The 20,200-nt window shown below is 35.3% G+C and overlaps 1 protein-coding gene across 5 annotated transcripts in view; it reads right to left on the bottom strand.

Moving 5' to 3' along the window:
- NAV3 (neuron navigator 3) overlaps positions 1–20,200 on the bottom strand; it is a 584,734-nt gene that overhangs the window by 54,720 nt on the left and 509,814 nt on the right. For all 5 annotated transcript variants that reach the window (XM_059936568.1, XM_059936565.1, XM_059936566.1 and 2 more), the window contains 4 exons: positions 17,973–18,025; positions 12,509–12,532; positions 10,232–10,309; positions 843–926 (listed from right to left, as the gene is read on the bottom strand). In XM_059936568.1, the coding sequence (XP_059792551.1) occupies positions 843–926; positions 10,232–10,309; positions 12,509–12,532; positions 17,973–18,025 (239 nt within the window). The remainder of the gene's footprint in view (positions 1–842; positions 927–10,231; positions 10,310–12,508; positions 12,533–17,972; positions 18,026–20,200) is intronic.

Genomic DNA, 20,200 nt, shown 5'->3' with positions numbered 1-20,200 from the left:
AATATTTCCACACAATTTTAGAGACTTTTTAGACACTCAGCCAAGGACTCAGGTTAGGGCCACCAAATCAATGGCAGGGAGGTAAGTTACTGGTCATCATATGGAAAGTGTCCAGATTCTTTCTATCCAGTGTGGACCTTTTGATATTTCTGCCTTTGTGAACCAAATTCTCTGTTGCTTTTTTTTTTTTAAAAACCATTCCTTCTTCTACTCCATAAAATCCTTCAGGTTTATTTTAAAGCTTTTGATGTAGCCTAGCTTTACTTCAAAGACAGCATCCCCAGATGCCAACTAGTCTTGTTACTCCAAAATTACACAGGACTGTTCCTTGTCTCGTAGATACGGTAACTTAAGGCCCCTTACTTTACAGAGCCCTAACCTCTGTTTCAGGCCTTCTCCGTGAGTATCTCAGATCACAGCCATGGTCTATAACTGGGCTTATAGACCATGGATTTGTGAAAATTCTTGTCAGAGTGCAATTCTCATCAACTGCGTTAAATTATTCCTAGAATATTCTAACTCTTCTCCTGTTTCTTTTTCTTAACATTTGGCATTCTTTCAATAGTTCCAGTCACAAGTAAAATAATAGACTGCCTAAAAAGAACGTGTGTGTGTGTGTGTGTGTGTGTGTGTGTGTGTGTGTTCCAATATAGGTTAATCTGAATCATAAGTCTTTAAATTAAAATCCGAAAAGAAAAGGTATTATCTTGCCATTGTTCCAATTTACTTTAGAATGGATCCTCTCAGTATTATTTCTAAGGAGCTGCATCTCAGGTATTGCTTAAACACCCTATGCAACTTCCTGTCTTATTTCAAGCCCCAGTGGCAATTCCTGAACATACCTTCTGTTCCGCTGTCATGGTTAGACTTTGCAGTCGGCCAGTCATATTCCCTAAACTCTTTTCAAAAGCTGCTACGAGGTGAGCCTGCGAACAAAACAGAAGGAACACATCTTAAATGTCAGAACCTTATGTGGATGGATGAAAACCCTTCTCTTTACAAAATGCTTAATTTCAGGTATTCTTACTCTTTAAATACTATGACCGTCATGTCTGGCTTTCAGTGCTGACTCTCCGTTAACACAAATCTTCATCTATTATTTCTAAACTTCAGCTTAAAAATCAGTGTTTCAATCTTGAGTTCAATCTTGAACTCACTTAATGAGTTCAGCTTAAAAATCAGTGTTTCAATCTTGAGTTCAATCTTGAATTCATTTAATGAGTTCAGCTTCTGAAAGGGAATGGTATTTTGCACATAAAAACACCTTCTAACTTGCACATCATGGAGGATTTGACACCCAAAATACTGGATAAAGTTCTGAGTTGCCAAGTTTTTAGACTCAAAGCCCGGGAGGAGGTCGCAGCAATAGTCAATGGACGAATGTTCCTCATTTTTATACCTGCATGATGACCTTTGAAGATACTGTTAGCTCCTCTATTGAAATGATGCTCTCCTCCAAGTGCCAGACATCTGCTGACAGCTATAACATTATCTTTCCTCTTTTTCTACTTACAAAGAATTGAATCGAAAAGAGTTGTCTTCACTTTCCAAACTCTTTTCAATAAAAAGGGCTTTTATTCCTACTTTTTTCCCTTCCACTAAGGAAGTGTAGGTAGGCCAGCTAGAAATAATATTCAGTCATATTTTATTTAAGTTTTTGTGGCTCTGGGGTTTTATTTTAAATCTCAGAGAATTATACACATTGCAGTACATAACCGTAACTCTTACGATTAAGAAGTATTTGAAAATCTTATTATAGTTCTAAAATAGGCCAGTTTCTATTGACATGCCATCATGCAACAGCTTGACCTACAGAATATTATGCATGAAGAGATGCATCAACCTCTCACTATGGCTTGATGTAGAACCACAGGTATGTTATCCAATTTTATCGCATCCATAAAGAGATACGAGTACAGAATATTTTACAACCGACATCTATAATAAACTAGGTGTGGGGGAAAATTGGCAAAAGATTATTTTTTTGAGAGAAGGGAGTGAGAGGATGCAATTAAAATAAATTGCCTTGTAACTCTAGCAGAGCTGAAAGGCTGAGGTACCTATTATCAAATGGGTCACAGGAGTCCTAAGAATTAGGGCACTAGAAGTTTATTTCATTATTAGTAACAGCCAGAAGTTTATTCCATTACTGGCAACAGCTAGAATGTACAAGTCCCTTCCATTAGCATCATGATATAAAGGTGTCTTTGTTCCTAGCTCTGAGCTCATCCTGGGATGCCTTTGTTTTCCTGACACTGTAATATAGAGAAAGATAATTTATAGAAGATGCTATTAATCTTCAGTCCATCAGTAAGTAAAACTCTATTCTTTTCCACCTAGCTACAAAACAGAAACAGACTCACAGACATAGAGAACAGACTTGTGGTTGCCAAGGGGGAGGGGGGTGGGGGAGGGTAGGACTGGGAGTTTGGGGTTAGCAGATGCAAACTATTATATATAGGATGGATAAACAACAAGGTCCTACTGTATAGCACAGGGAACTATTCAATAGCCTGTGATCAACCATAGTGGAAAAGAATATAAAAAAAGAATGTCTATATAACTGAGTCACCTTGCTGTACAGCAGAGATTGGCACAGCATTGTAAATCAACTCTACTTCAATAAAAAAAAAAATTTAAATAACCAAAAAAAAAAAAAGCCTCTATTCTTTTCCACTCCCTTCTCCCTCTTTCCGCCTTTCCCTCTCTCTCAAACACACACATACACACGACCTTGAGAACTGTACTCCAAGGTTTGTTAGCAGGTTTAATCAGATAAATAACACTCTTTTTAAAAAACGAATAGTATCTAATAGTTCAAAACATTTCCAATGACAAGGAATGTCATTACATCAGACTTAGTACCCTCAGAAATTAGCATAAGGTTATGTCCCACTTTCTCTTATACTTAACCTTCACACTATGTTAAAGGTGAACAAAATGAAAATGTACACCTCACTGGTTTAACGTCGCGAATATTCATGCACTCAGCAGCCAAGTCAACAAAGAGGATTTGAAGACCCTGGAAGTCCTCCCTTGCCCCTTCCTCATCTCTGTCCCCTCTCCCTTCCGAAAAGATAACCACTAGAGTGACCTGTGTGATAATTATTTTCTTGCTTCCCTATATAGTTTGGCCACCTAAGCTTGCATCCTTAAACACTATGTTTTAGCTTGGCCTATTTTTAAAACTATCCGAGTGGAATCACATGGCATGATTTTCTTGGTGACAGTTTTCTTTTGCTTAACATTGTGTTTTGAGATTCATCCATGTGGTGTGCAGCAGCAGTTAGAATTTGCTGTAAAGCACTGCTCTGTGTGATTTATAATCTATTTGTCCATGACGACCATTAGTGCTGATTCCAGTTTAGACTGTTAAAAATAATCCTGCTATGAAGATACAATGGGTTACTAAATTCTAAAGCTAAAATAGCTTGTTTTCCTCTAAAATAGAAGAACTTTGTTAATATTCACTACAAGAAATGCCAGACTCTACATAACATTGAAAAGTTTCAATTCTCCCAAATAACTGTAAGGTTTAATTGTTGGACAATGAGTCCTTGAATATATATACTTACAGAAAATTACTTCATTTTACCAGCTGTGCATATTTTATCAGTTTAATAGGAATTAAAAATATGACAAAGAAAGCAGGGCTGTGAAGAATATGCTGCACAAATATATTGCTTATATTTGGTATCTATGAGTAAATATAAAATGTTCACCATTAGAAGGTCAGTTTTCAATCTTTGGAAAATTGCTCTTCATTAATTATTTACAAGAACATATATAACTAGTTACAAAAGAACATTTTAATTTGAGTCACATTGCTCTCAGTGAAAAGTTTGTTAAAAGTATGTTCGTGAAATGCTGCTTTAAGTTTATGTCCCCTTGACTTAGTTTATCATAATAGCTTTGTTACTTTGAAGTTAATAAAAGGGCAACTTTCGCACCAATTGGATTCATGGAAAGGCACTACAATAGGTAAAATAAAGGAAGGCATTTATACCAGTGATAATCTTTGTCACCTTACTGGAGACAAAAATGGAATGTAAGACTGATTAAACTATAGGAAAATATATCGTGTCTAAAAACTCTATAAAATGATGACTTTAAAAGAACTGTGGATTTTTAGGGGGACTGTTAATCATAGTTTACATGGTTCTGACTTTTCTCTTAGCAGCTGCATAATTTTCAAGCCACAGTAAAGTTGTATCAATATGTTGATGAATATTCCCTACTTGTGTTAGGTGAAGTCTGTGAAGGTAATAAAAGAGACAAGACTGAATATTAGTTAAGTTAATATAAGTTAAGTTAATATTAGTTAAGTTAATATAAGTTAATATTAGTTAAGGGAAAATATTTTTAATACATATTGCCTTTAGTTTTGGAATCACATAACGTAATCTGAATAGACATGTAAATAACTGTGGTACTAAAAAATAAGGTGGAATATCATTATGAAAAATGCCTGCATTGCATTTGTTCATTCAGAATTCAGTGACAGCCCATTAACCAAGTAAAAAATACTCTTTACATAGATGTATATGGGGATAGATAGACAGATTACATAGACAGACAGAAATAGAAGACTTTACATTTGAAAATCAATAGTTAGATGAACGGAAAATGACTCTGAAACTATCATAAATAAGATTTCACATTTCTTTTACTGTATAAAATTGTCCCTTCAGTGTCTGTCATTGTTAATCATGTGCAAAATAGTTTTCCCTTAAAGGAGATGCAGAAACACAAAAGTAACTGCCAGATTATATAAAAATATTAAATAGAGCAAAGATATAGGACACAATCCCAAGGAAAATAACACCTGAGAGATTTGTGGTTAAAAGACTTATGTGCTGAAAGGTAAAAAAACAAAACACACAAAACACAAAAAAAACTTTTTTTGGTTACACATTCATTCAGCGATATCTTTGAAAAGTGGTAGCGATAACTAGCCTTAGTGCCCATTTCCAGATGACCTAAGGGCGGAGATTTGTAAGAAATACATTAAGTGCATCCCACCTGGCTTGGCAGCATGAAGGTATGGGTCAGAGGCCAGGGGGCACCTGGCTGACTGTCTGATGTGACCGTACATTCCCGGGGGCCTTGGACTGTGGGGCTCCTGTTCTCTTCCTGTTTGTTGGTGGGGTATTGATTCAAGGAAGGCCAGGAAATAGCGCTGGCCAACATACCCTCTCTCCTTTCCCCAGACATCCTAGTGCACACAGCTCTATAAAGAGGCTTCCCAGGCTTTCTGCAGCTCTGCTCAGAGAACTTCGCAAGGAGAGGGGAAGGCTCAGCGTGCCTTCTACTGAATGGAGGTTATACTCTGTCAGGCAGATGAGAGGCGAGCTGACTGAATAACTTTCTGACTTACCACTGCCCCTTTTAACAAAGGGGGAGAAAAAGCAGAGAAACAGATGTTTCAAATTTAAATATTAAAACACAGATTATTTTGTCTGGACTCCATATAAATATAATCACGCTGCCAGGTCCAAACATGTGACGCATCAATTACAAAAAGAAAAAGAACCCAAAAAGCCCAAATTAAGGAAAACCAATTAAGTCCTGATAGAATTATTCATCTATTGAGTAAAACTGAATAGCTGGATCTTAAAATGATTACTAAATAAACAATAATAATAACAATTAATGATATTTTCTACAGAACCAGACATTGTAATTTGTCTTTATAAGTCATGGCTATGACACTTCTATACAATAGTGGTCATTGTAGTGATCCCATTTAACCGAAAAGTAAAAAGTTTACTTGTGGTCTGAATAAAATAATAAATAAAAAGCACATCTTTACCTCCAAATAGGAAATGTACAAGATTAAAAAATGTTTTTGAGTTACATTGAAGAAACTATACAGAAAAATTTTTCAGTCTTATAATTAATTTAAGTTCTGTACAAGTATATTAAAATATATGCATATATTACATACATCAACAGATGTTAACTCAGAGGCAATGACGCGAAACACACTCTGAATGAAATTTAAATGCAGTATTTCTTAGAACTGAGAAACCAAGTGTTTTCTCAAGTAAATCCTTTGATGACTTATAATGGTGCACTGAATCTGAAGTGTCATTTTAAACTAAGTGCTAAAGAGAATGAGTTCAAGATGGTTTGTACCTTATAAATAATTCAAATTTCTGAATGTGTAAAGGAGCTTATATCCTTAAAGATACAAACGGACATAAATATACAAGACTCCATCCCTAGTAATTATAATGATACTATTAAATGTTTAAAATAGGATTGACCTTAAAATGATTTTATAAACATTTATACAGGCATCCACTTACACAAGTTCTTAGTTACTGCAATAGTTTTAAAGTGAATTTTGATAAACTGCTTTGTAAAAGAGTAGAAGATAATATATATCTTCATTACCTGAATCTCCTGACTTTCATCTTTTGACAGTTTCAGCAATACATTTACCTGATGGTAAAAAGCTTTAACAATCCATATCACCACCGAATGAAAAAAGCACTAAATGGTGAAATAAGATTTAAATTCCCAAGAAATTAAAAACTAGACATCACTTTTAAAAATTGTGATAGATCTTTAGGTGTTTAATTTTTAAACTTGAAATAATTATAGATTCGTAAGAAGTTTCAAAGAGAGTACAGAGAGGACTCTTGTACCCCTTTACCCAGTTTGCCTCAATGGTTACATTTTATAAAATTATATATAATATCAAAACCAGAAATTCATTATTGGTACACATATGAAGATTCACAGATGTAAATAACCACCTTTCATCACCACAAAGCTCTTCCTATTGCTACCCTTTATAGTTACACCCACCTCTCAGGAGAGAGGTGACCACCTTCCTTAAATCCTGGCAACCACTAAGTTGTTCTTCATTTCTATAATTTTGTCATTTGAGAATGGTGAATAAATGGAATTATATAGTATGCGACCTTTTAAAATTGGTCTTTTTTTCACTAAGCTTAATGCACTTGAGATCCATCCAAGTTGCTGTGTGTATTAATAGTTATTTAATTTTACTGCTGAGTGGCAGTCCACGGTATGGATGTATCAGAGTTTGTTTATCCATGGACCTATTAAGAGACATTTTGGTTGTTTCCAATTTTTGCACTATTAAAAAATAAAGCTGCTACGTACAGGTTTCTGTGTGGGTCTGAGGTGATTTGAGAATATTTCTAAAATGCATTATGAAGTAAAAAAAGAAGAACCAAATAGGATATATATTAAGCTACCATCCACAGGCAAAATGTACTAATAATGATAACACAGACGTGCACAGGGAAGGCTGGAGATATTTGGATAGTTTTTCCAAGACTAGAACTTTTAAAACAAATTTATAAATTTGGCACCGATTTTTCTAATTTTATGTTTCTTACATTTTTTTCTTTATCACCCCCTAGGGAGACATCATAGATTTTTTTTTTTTCCTAATTGTCCCCTTCCTCCATGGCCATTTTAATATCACAAATATGCTGGATACCTGTTTATGTACTCTCTATATATCTGTGCTTTATGCATAAAAAGAGTACTTTAAAAAAAAAAAGAGTACTTTTTTTTTCCCCACCATAAGAACCACTATTCATGCTTTGACGGTCATATCAATGCCCAGCTGAGAATACATAGTCCATAGTCATGAAAACACAACAGTGAAAATAGTGTGGCATGCATGACTTGAGAGAAGTGGCAGATAGCCAATGGCTGACATCTTTGTAAAATGTTTGTTACCTTTCAAAACAGTGGCGTCGAGTTGTCCCCCAGGACTGTCCTCCTATGTTAGAACTTGGTTCCTTCTGTGTGTCTATGTGTGTGTGTGTGTGTGTGTGTGTGTGTGTGTGTGTGTATAAGCCTTTCCAAATGTGTACTGTATATATGTATTCAGGGGTATATAGAAGAACAATGTTGAAAGGAAACACAAGAAATCAATCAACAAGAATGGGAATGGGAATCTCAGAGGGAAAAGCAAGTATATATCTTTTATTAAACACTTCTTTTAATTTCAGTTTTTCTTTTTAATACAATATACATGTACATTTGTCACTTGGTATCTGTGGGAGATTGGTTCCAGGACCAAAATCCATGGATGCTCAAGTCCCATAGTTGGCCCTCCGCATCTGTGAGTTCCACATCCAAGGGTTCAACCAACCAAGGATGGTGTATGGTTGACCCTTAAACCACACGGGTTTGAACTATGCGGGTCAAGTTATATGCAGATATTTAGAAATGTGTGGATCCACTTACATGCAGATTTTTAAAATATCCATGCATAAGTGGACCTGCACAGTTCAAACCCGTGTTGTTCAAGGGTCAACCGTATTACTTTTTAAATGGAGACAGTATAAACATTATTGTGTAAAAGCCCAAATTCCATTATGTATAGCAGCCATTTATTAATCCAACAACTGATATGTAAGTCCATGCAAGAGACATTTACAAAATAAAACAAAACTCTGAGTAATCATTCAAGACATTTATATCTTTACTATCCAGCGCATAGGGTCTGTCGTTGAGCCTTCCTCATTGCAGACAAACACAACCCAGTGTGTTCCGGCTTTTACACTGTAATATGTCCTCTGGGTACAAATTCAGGAATCTAGACAGGAGTGCTTCATACTACTGTACATATAGCCTATAGTATAAAATTTACAGTGGCTTCTGAACTATTTAAGAATTATTCTTAGACAAAAAATATGGGTTAAATAATACTGTTCTCTTCCAGTATTGTCTAAACAGTTCTCTAAAACCTGCTATTATTTTAAGAATCCCCTGACAATATCTATAAAAAATAAATATAACCAATCCCAAATTCATTTGATTCTCCCAAAGTTAAAAAGCTAAAGTCAATTCAAATACAGTGCTAAAATGAATGCATTGTGAGTGAAATGACTTACTTATATACTGTGGAAGGTACTGGACTGGGCAAAAAATTCGTTTGGGTTCTCGATGGTATGGAAAAACCCAAACAAACTTTTTGCCAACCCAATATATTGCACAATAACTTTTATTCTTAAAATCTCTCTTATTTAAATCATACCCAGTGGGCCCACATTTGCTCACTCTTGCTGTGTTAAGCTTTGTTGAACAGATGGAAGAACTCCACGCAGAGCAGAGCGGTGAGGCAGGGAACAGGCCCAAAGCCACCCCGCGGGAGTGAGCAGACTGATGTTGAGTGAAGGTGTCAGGACATACGGCAAAATAGCAGGAGCTTCCTCACCCCTCACTGCTGCTTCTAACACTGTTGTTCCCTAGGGCCAGGCACGATGCCACATGTTCGCCTTTATTTCTGCTCCTACTCTGAGTATACTCCCTGGCACACTGAAAGATCTTCAGTAAACGTTAATATAATTGATGGTTTTTGCCATCATCATTTTTTGCCATCCTCAGCTGCTTAAACTGCTATAAGGAGGCTACCAAGGTTTTTGAGAGAACTGTAGCTCATTTATAACATAGCTAAGAAACCCAAATTTAGAGAATTAACTGGCTGCTTAACTAATTGTCCAATAAATTGTGCTGAAGGAGACAGGGCACAAGAATTTTTTATACTCCACAGTTAATCACTGTCAACCCCTCATTGTCTTGGAGCTGAAGAAAGTCTTACGTATGTGGGGCTGGGCGTTGGTAACAATGAGAAATAAGAAAAGAAATGACACTTGTAGGTTTTACTAATGTTTCCAACTTTACAAGAAACAAAAAGCCATTTTAACCACATTGTGATTTCTCATCAATGTGGATTTACGTTTGATTACCCAGCGTGAAGGAAAGTCCCACTATTTAGTGACTTAAAGTCTGTATACGGGCTTCCCTGGTGGTGCAGTGGTTGAGAATCTGCCTGCCAATGCAGGGCACACAGGTTCGAGCCCCGGTCTGGTAAGATCCCACATGCCGCGGAGCAACTAGGCCCGTGAGCCACAACTACTGAGCCTGCGCTTCTGGCGCCTGTGCTCCGCAACAAGAGAGGCCGCGATACTGAGAGGCCTGCGCACCGCGATGAAGAGTGGCCCCCGCTCGCCGCAACTAGAGAAAGCCCTCGCACAGAAACGAAGACCCAACACAGCAAAAATAAATAAATAAATAAATAAATAAATAAATAAATAAATAAAGCCAGAAAACATTAAAAAAAAAAAAGTCTGTATAATTTTGGACATTTAAAGTTTGTGAGTCTGTTACTAAAATTATCCCATTTACTATATAAACATCTGTTTTAACATATCAAAAAAAATCAAAAGTGACTTACATTTGCTGAAAGTTGAGATGTGAGAGTGGCAACTTTTTCCTGTGATGCAACAAGCTCTCTCCGTAGTTTATGGATTTGCTGAATGTAATTTAAAAAAAAAAAAATCAAATCAATATGCTAGTAGATTTTAACTTAAAACTAAGAATTCAATCCAAAAAAGCCAATACTATATAATTAGCTCACCTTACCCCCATTAAATATACATATATATATTTTCTGGGTCTTTTAATTTTTCTATCCATTTTTGTATGTTTATTTTTGTTTCCTATACTTTGGCAACTTCTCAGAAGCTGTAGAATATCCTGCAGTCACTGAAAGTTGGCTCCAATTCAACATTTAATGATTACATATTTGAAAATAATTTTATTGGCTGGAGTTTTAATTCCTAACACTCAGAGAAGCCTTCCCAAGTCTTTGTTATAATGCCCTTTATTCAGTGAGTTACTATGAGCTCTGGGCAGAAATGCTGTTATAGATTATCCATAGTTTCAAAAAAGGGGAAAAATCAGTAATACTGTGCAAACGGCTAGATAAACCAACAACATAAATATGCTAAAATGTTTTCCTGTTTGGTTAGGTCCACACTCAAATAAAAGTGAACCAGAAAAAGATGAGAGTATATATCATATTTAAAATTTTAATTTAAGCACTTTCCACAGTTTAATCTGCATGTTTCACGTTTCCATGAAATATAAACAGTGATTAGTAAGGTTAAGATATTCATAAGCAACTGAGACTAAGTCTACAAGTATACTTCTGGTCTCAAGGGATTTTAGTTACTTTGGTGCCAAACATTCTACTCTGATGATTCTCATTTCTTCAAAAGCAAGTTCTCTATTATTGTAGTTAGACTTTCAAAACACTACCTTAGTTTGAAAGAGCATTATTGACACAGTTCATTAACTGTCTTTTTTTTTTTTTTCCTACCCATTAGATTTTTGTGGAGAAGAAATGGTGGTAAATACTGAAAAGACTCTAAAAAAGAACTAAACTTTAAACTGGAATTAGAGACAGGGGACATTTACATAATTTTAGTAAATGTGATTCCATTTGACTCCTGTCCTTTAAAAAAAGAGATACACCCAGACCCAAAGAGCATTTGAGCTACATTCAAATGATGATGACCGCAAAAGGTTCCAGAAAGCAGAGAACATCTATTTTATTCTTAAAACAATACAAATTCAAAGAGGCTTTCTCAAATTAATAGTCTCTATTACATGATCAGATTTCCTTTAAAATAGAATCTAGGAAACCTTAAAGTAATATAAATCATTAAAAAAGAACCATGACCTACTATGGGGCATAAATAATTAAAGGAGAGGTGGATAATTACTAATACGGCAAACAGATGCGGTATTTCTATGCCTTAGTAGCTAATACATATTGTGGTCGATGGTAGAATTTTGCCATGTCCGTGAGATGTAAATAGTTTAGGTTTTTCAAAACCATATTTACTCTTTGGTCTAGCAATTATAAAGATAAAATTGAAATAATTTACACTTTTTCAATTTTTTTAAAATACGCACAAATTTTACTTTAAAAGGCTAATAAAATAAAACTTCAAAGGGAAGAGTTCCTTTGCAGAGGCTGTTACCAACGCATTTTTCTTTGCTCATGGTAAAACCAATCAAATAGTCATTACCACACCTTGAATAAAGGCCTAATTAAAGTCTCCCTGCTCTCCTTGGCCAGGACAACTCTTACACAAAGGGAAAGAAAAATAATGTTCTCTCCAGGCTGCAATCTGATTTGTACATGATTGCGATGAAATATTTGTGAAATGTGCGTGATTAGAACAATATACTACACTAGACATCAAGTGATTAGAAGCAGCAAAGTCCTCACACCAAATAATAGATGGGCTGGGATACTGATAAATTGTGTTGTGGAGGTCTAGTGCCTCAAATTCAATACTTGCCTTAATCCTATGCACTTAGTCTAACAGGCAGTGGGGGAAGAGACTATAATATAATAGACCACACATTCATTCATTCATCCATCAAAGATTTGTAAGTGCTTACTACTAGAGACAACTTATTAGATGTTGAGTTAAGACTCCAAGCTAGAATGTGAGAAAAGAGTTTGCTTCTAAAAACTTCGTTTCATTTTCTTTTAAGAGGAAATATCCAAGACCATTTATCACTAGCTGGGTCACTTCTATTAGCAGTGTTGGAGAGTTATGGGTTGTATCACAGAGCCCTCTAGTGGTCGAAACACTCATTTCATCATAAATGTAAACGAAAACAGTCAAATGTAAAAATGCTACAAGGTTTTTACCTCTGAATGAGCCTTTTCTTCAGCCTGTAAAAGAAAAAAGGAAAAAGAACTTAACTATAAATAATTAGTGTCAATTCATTCTACAAGTATAAAAGAATAAAATAATTATACTGTGTATTTAAAATGTTATTTTGGTCTAACATAAGAACATGGTAAAATATATGATATTATTAAATTAAAACAGTAAAAACAGGAACCTGTAGGACTGCAAATTACTATTTTGTTATATACAAACCTAATGGTATTTTTAAAATATCAGTTATTTGATTTATGGATATATACTCTGTCTTGAAAGCAAAGGATAGAATTAAAAAATGGTGTTACCCTAAGATCCAGACCATAAACAACAAAAAGAAAAGTTATAAAATTATACTTTAAAAAAGATGAGTGCAGAAAAAAATAATAGAGGAGATTTTTTTTTTCCATACAGATTTTAGGAAATTTATACTCTATGAAATTACAGAGATTTTTAGCCAAGAACTAGGAGTCGGAATTTTATTCTGCGATATATAGATCATAAAGAATGCCAAATAAGACTAGAGGCAAAATATTGACCTGTACTGACAACCACAGAAAATCTGCTGATTAGTTTCTATTTTATTTGTTTTTCTTAACGATCATTAAATAAGTTTACTGGGCTCCAAGTCAGCAAAACATTAAAACCCCCAGCGGTAAGGTGGTGATAAAAGTGTCTGACAAACATCGGCTCCACAGATAATGGAAATGAGCACTGCTGTAGGACCTCGAGGGGTGTTTTGGCCTCAGCTGTAGAAAACTCCTAGCTCTGTTTTTCTTCTTCACGTTGGGCTGCAAAACGCCAGAAAATGAATTATGTGCGCCATTGTATTTGCGAAGCTCCCTCATTCTGGAAAAAGCTGGAGAATGCACAATATTGCTGAACATTACAAGTCTGTTCATTGCCTTGAGCAGATCCAAAGCTGAAAAACAATCTCCTATCTCTCCTTTTGAGACATTTCCTGATTAACAGACGCAGAAGTACCTAAACCATTTTTTATCTCTTCTTTTCCTCCAGAAAACATAAACTAAAACAAAGTAAAATAACCCTCAGGATATTTTTTATGCATAAGCATCTCTTTTAAACTGGATTTTTTTTCTATCCTATATTTTCTTTATTCTTAAAAAATATGTATAGTTATTAATATAGTGGTTAAATGAAGAGTGGTTAACTAGTAGAATCCTAATAGCCTTGATAAGAAAACTGTTTTAAAAACAAATTCTGACATAAAGCTTTAATGTTTTATATCTCAACTTTTTAAAGTGAAGATTCAATATTTTTAAGTTATAATAATTTCAATGTTTCACATAAAGTTTGATTTTTGAATCAGACAGAATGAAGGAATTTTAAGATAAAAATTTCATGGATCAAAAGCTGGAGGTTGTTTGCCTTGAGGCATATGGCATGATTAACTTTGACTATTTGGTTTCCCTGGTATTTTGCGTATTTACTGCCAGTTTATTCTGTCCAAATCCTGCTTCTAGGCTTGTTAGGATTATATAGAACTGATACTCAATAAGTAACTTGCATATTGAAAAGAGCATTGTATGTTATTTTAAAAAAATAGTCAAGAAAGACAGTCATCACATTTTTTCATTAAAAAAGCCCTGAATAAGTTATACACACTAGTTATATGCATAACCATCACATATTAATTCTATATATACTGTATAGAATGACTTTCTCTTTGCTGACTTTTCAGAACTAACTTTTTCTTTAATCTTTGCCTTCTTTCATATCCTGTGGTTAGCAATACTGGGTAGGTGTTACCATAAAGTTGAAGCAATGAGCCAGAATATTAATATTTCTTTCAGTGGGTTAGGCATGGATTGATGACATTATGATGGAATATGATTACTTGCCATTTTTAAATGATAGTTTTGAAGCTGGCCCAATGTCCTCAAGGGTGGTAAACAATATAAAACACCTTGCCCAAATAAAAATATATTAGATGATTCTTTATTCTGTAAGCCATTACTTGGCCATTCATTCATCCTTTCAAATTTACTGATCAAAAAATGTTTACTTTAGTATTAGCTATGTGTTAGGAAATATGCTGAAGGGCCCCACAGTGAACTAACGTAGCCCTCACTCTTATGAAATCAATACAAATTAGATTCAAAGTACAAAACGGATCCAATACAATTTTTAATATACAGCCACTCAGAAAACATCTATTGCAAGGATCAAAATTTTAAATGTTTAACAGGACTAGACATACAAAGAACAAAAAGAGCCCTGGGTATTAAAAAAAAATCACACAGCCTTCCTAGGTTATCTGTTTTCCCCACTTTTCATAAAGATATGGATACTGAGGAGTATTTCTTTCCTGCAAGAAATGCAACAGCACAATAATAACTAACAGTGCAAACTCAGCTTCAGTGTCAGGAAGAGAACTGGTGGAGGCTGGGTCTTGCCTGAGATCACATGCCAACATCTAAAGGGGGCCATGCTGTAAACCTGGAGGAATTTCATCTCCGTGTTGCTAGATATTCCGATTACTTTAAAAAGGAACTGAGAAATTTGAATTTTTAGGTAAAACTCCATATTTTTTCAGTGTTGGCTTAGATTTAAAAACAAACACACAAACTCAAAAGTTTGCCAAAGGTAACAGCTTGGCAGGTCAGATTGGGTCTGTGATTTCCAACCAGTGTGTAATCTCCCTGGATCTTTCTGCTCAAAAATTCTGTAAGATGATTTACTCAGCTTTATAACAAGGTACTTTGGAAAATTTTACCAAACTGTAATTGGTAGAGACTTCAAGAGTTATATGTGAAGAAACAATCCTTTCAATTGGATTTATTATATTGGTAATTTGACAGGTAAATGTTCTTTGCAACAAGTCATCTTTGTTAGTTTAATATTTTTAATCAAAACATAGAATTCTATAAGTTGCATAAATGATGGTGTTAAAGACTGTTTATATTCATGGTTAGGAAGAGCAGTATATTGCCTCATAATAGCAAATAGTGTCTAATAGTCCTTTAAAAAAAAGAATCTATTTTCCCTAAACACTTTAATTTTTTTTTTTTTTTTCCCACACCACGTGGCTTGTGGAATCTTAGTTCCCCAACCAGGGATTGAACTCAGGCCCCTGGCGGTGGAAGTGCGGAGTCCTAATCACTGGACCGCCAGCAAATTCCCTAATTATTTTATGAAGGGATATCATGCACAACTGTGTTACTTGCACATGGCATAACTTCAAAGGTGCAAATCACAAAGACTATGATATAAATGGTGCTCCCATGCAGTTTATAATTTTTTGTAATTTATGGTATGTAATGAACCTTATCTTCTCTAACTATTGCAGAAATCCCTTGGGACAGATGGGATAGATCTGGCTGCTGTTTGTCAACTTTATGTTGCAGGTATAGTCCACAGAAATTTAGCAACTTGCCTGATGTCACACAATAATTCCTGATAGAGTCAGGCAAAAATGTAAATCAACTGATCCTTTATCCTGAGTCCTTAAGGAGGCATGCAAAAAAATGATAAATTGATTTTTCACTTCATAGTTTGAAAGCACTTTCACAGATATCTTTTCATTGCCAATTAACTATCAGTGCATGATAATGGGGGACTGGAGACAGAAATGACTCCTCTATCACCTGCAATTTTTCTCTTTATTAGTCCTCCACATATCCATTTATTTTAATTGTCTTACTACAGGTTGTCAGTTCAAGTATATAATTTCCATCATTTCCAAAAGAACTATTTAAATTTCTTAATTTCCTAATAATATCACCTTCTCATGTGATTTGATCACCTAATCCATTCTTTTCACACTTAACATGAGGGTCTATTTCATCACATAAATATGTGTGTATAGTCTCTTTATTTTCATCTCTGTGCCTATTTCGTATTGTACTCTTAATACTTCTCATTTATACTTTCTAATTTATCCTTATTATTTTGACATCTGCTCCTATAAATCTATAATTTTTAAAATGTACCTCCTTTGTTCCCTGTAAATCTGTAATATCCAGTATAGCAGCCACGAGGCACGTGTCTATATAAATTCAAATTACTTAAAATAAAAGATGCACTTCCTTTGTCATACCACACTCAATTCAAATACTCAATAGCCACATGTGACTAGTGGTTACTATATAATCTAGTACAGGTATAGAATAATTTTATTATCACAGAAAGGTCTATTAGACTCTTGTATACTAATTAGCCATCTGTTTTTCCTCAACCCATGCTCTTTTTCTTCTTGAGTTTTTCTCAGGCTTCATGAAGGTAGTTTCTTATCCAAATATTGTTTTTTATATATTTAAAATATGACTATAATGATGTTGCATCTTTTAATGTTATATAGAGACTTCAATTGCAAGGGTTTAAGTCAGAATATATCTCCCGTCAAGCAGTGGCATTGGCCCAATAGGAGGAACACGACATATTTCTTCTTTGTGTTTTTTCCGATACATTTTTCCATTTCTCACTTCTTTACGCGTTTGCCTAAAACAGCAGATTTATCTAAACACTAACAGTGATTTCATTATTCATAGAATCGATTGGCAAGGTTAATCATTAAAAGGAGAAATGATAAGAAAAATATTGCCTCTGCCAATGACAGTCTGATCTTGAGTGACACTTTAAAGCAATAAATATAAAAAGAGGGCCATAACATTTGAACTTAACAAAAATGAATGAAAAAATTAGCATTGCCCTTAATGCTTAATTATTCAGTGACAGCTGAGGCGTTGAACTTTTCATGAACCTTTCGATACAGGATTAGGGATTATTCATAGTGCTCAAGACTCAGTGAGATTCATAAACTAAAATATACCCCGCTCTAACCTAGGATGAAGGAACCTTTTCGTGAAACGTAACTGCCTGTAGACTATTTTTTTGAAAATGATGAAATTTTAATAAGTGGACAGAAAACTCATCTTGGCAAAAACAAAATATAATTTCACACATTGGGAAAATACGTTGATACACTGGCATTTCTCTCTTAAGAAATGAAGTTTTTAAAACCACGCTCTTTCAGAAGATACAGTTTAAAAAATCACCAAGCCTTTTAGGCTTTTACCCTTTGGTATGATCTTCTCAAAAAATGAACTTAAAAAAGAAAACGGAGAAAATACCATAGAACAATTACCAGTCATGGCTCAGGGAACCGAACAAGGAAAAGTGGTCAGTATTATAAGATTACAGTGGATCATCGTACATGGTTTCAGGGATTCTGAGTCATAGCCCATTGGGTTTTATGAGATTCAGTTTTCTATCCACTCATTGATTACAATGAGTACATAAAAGTCAAGTGGAAGCACATACAAATGAGCCATAGAAGGGCTGGGAGAGCACCCGCCACCTTATCAGTATGCAGGAGCTTAGAGGACACCCTTCTTTAACTGCGCGGCTTCTGTGTAAATGCCAACCTATTTAACCATTTGTGTGCTTGGCAAAGGCAAAAGCGTTTTCTTAACAGTCAACACTTACCGTAGAGTAAAGAGAAGAAGTGCTGGAGACCAGTGATAATGAAGAGCCATGAACTAAAGAAAGCAAAAAAGAACAAGAGGTGAAGTAATGAAGTCTGCTCAGAACTACCCGGCCTTTACTGAAAAGTGAAGAATAGGTGGTTAAGGAAATAAAAATAACATAAGAATCTGAGAACAAGTCTGCTGTCATTTTTTAGAGATCGAAATGTTGAGCCATGGAAAGGTCCCTAAAGTATCTCCTCCACCACGTTACAGAGAACTGACAAGTGCAAGCCCTTCTAGCATGCTTTGCACGTATTGAAAACTAGAGTAAACTCCCACATAATAAATAATCAGAAAATCATGGACACCTAAAGTTGCCATGAAAGTTTAAACTTTAAAAAAACTTTATGTATTTTATTTAATTTCATTTTTATACAACAAAGATCCATTTTCACTTTTTTTCTCCATAAACTTTCAGGGAAATAAGCTCTTCCAGCGTTATCTGTGACGAGCTGATTATACCCATTCTAATGGAGAAGGATGGTTTCCTTCATAATTTTAGTAACAGAAAAGTACTTCTTATTTCAAGGTGGTGTCTCATTGAAATTAAGGATGGAAATTGCATACTGTCTTTTAGGTAGGTGCATCAAAATACCAGTCTTAAACAATTAACAGAATGATTTCTATTTCTGCAAGTCCAATGTACAATATTAAGCCCAAAAGGTGCATAAAATTGTGCTTAATTATATTTGTAGAAAAGTTCTTCCTCTTTTCATTGTGGGATAATATAAGGATATTTCTGCTCACTCATCCATTAAATAAACATTAGTCAAATGCACACAATGTGACAGGCCCTTGCTAGATGCTGGGACTGTAAAATTGAATGTCACAATCCTAGGAGCTCAAAAAGAAGTAGAAAGATATGTAACTAAAAAGATAATCACAACAGGGTCATATACATACTATTAAGAGCAATGCTCTGGGTACTACAAAAGCACCTGGGGGTGCTCACGACCTGGTCTGGAGAGCACCAGGAAAACTGTGTAGGATAGAGGCAGTTGGGATGAAAATAAAGGGATGAATTTGAGAGACACCAGGAAGAACCTCTTTAAAACTGATGTGGGTCAAAAGCGGAATAAAAGACGACTCCCAGAGTCCTAGCTTGAGCAAATCACTCTGTGAGATGTGAAAAATGCTAGTCATCTTTAAACAAAAGCACATTCTTTCAACTTCTAGTAACACTGGTGTGAACTTAGACTGTTAGCATGGTGTACCAGTAGGAAGGTGGACGATGAATTAGGAGATCCCATTTTTAGTCTTTTTCTGCTGCTTAGGTCTATAACCTTAAAGTTTGTGGCTCAGTCTCCTCATCTTTCACCGTGAGCACCAGGCAGGGAATCAATAAAGTCCCTTACATTTCCTGTCCAACAATTCCTTGATTTTAGAGCATAATTTAAGAATTATAATAATTCAGTATTCAATGTATAGACATCAAAAAGCCATCTCGCCCACTGGGGCTGGCTTTCAACAGTTCAGATTATTTAATTCTCATACATGGAAGGCCAGAATTTCCCACCATATAAAGAGCATTCGCTCTGTAAATGAGGCATTCTAGAAAGCCATCAGTATGCTTAGCAAATCATTTTTCCAGTATTATAAGAGTGATAAAACCTGTCTGTGAAGAGAGTGATAGAACCATTTCAGAAAAGCGATGACTTGGGCTTCCCTGGTGGCGCAGTGGTTGAGAATCTGCCTGCCAATGCAGGGGACACGGGTTTGCGCCCTGGTCTGGGAAGATCCCACATGCCGCGGAGCGACTAAGCCCGTGCACCACAACTACTGAGCCTGCGCGTCTGGAGCCTGTGCTCCGCAACGGGAGAGGCCATGATAGTGAGAGGCCCGCGCACCGCGATGAAGAGTGGCCCCCACTTGCCGCAACTAGAGAAAGCCCTCACACAGAAACGAAGACCCAACACAGCCATAAATAAATAAATAAATAAATAAATAAAAATTAAAAAAAAAAAAAAAAAGAAAGAAAAGTGATGACTTTACATTTCAGATTAATTACATTTTGTCTACACTTGAAGCAATCAGCAGACCCTCAGGGTAAAATTCACTACCTGTCATGGTGAATTCAGTGGTTTGGTTAACATCCCAAAAGGCAGTGGCAACTATGGTCAACTGATTTAGTACCAGCATGTTAAATAAATGTACAGCGGTAACCTGAAGACCGGGAGTCAATTTTCA

Source organism: Balaenoptera ricei, chromosome 10 (genome assembly GCF_028023285.1).
Source record: "Balaenoptera ricei isolate mBalRic1 chromosome 10, mBalRic1.hap2, whole genome shotgun sequence".
NCBI lineage: Eukaryota > Metazoa > Chordata > Mammalia > Artiodactyla > Balaenopteridae > Balaenoptera > Balaenoptera ricei.
This window is presented reverse-complemented; position numbering and strand designations above follow the sequence as displayed.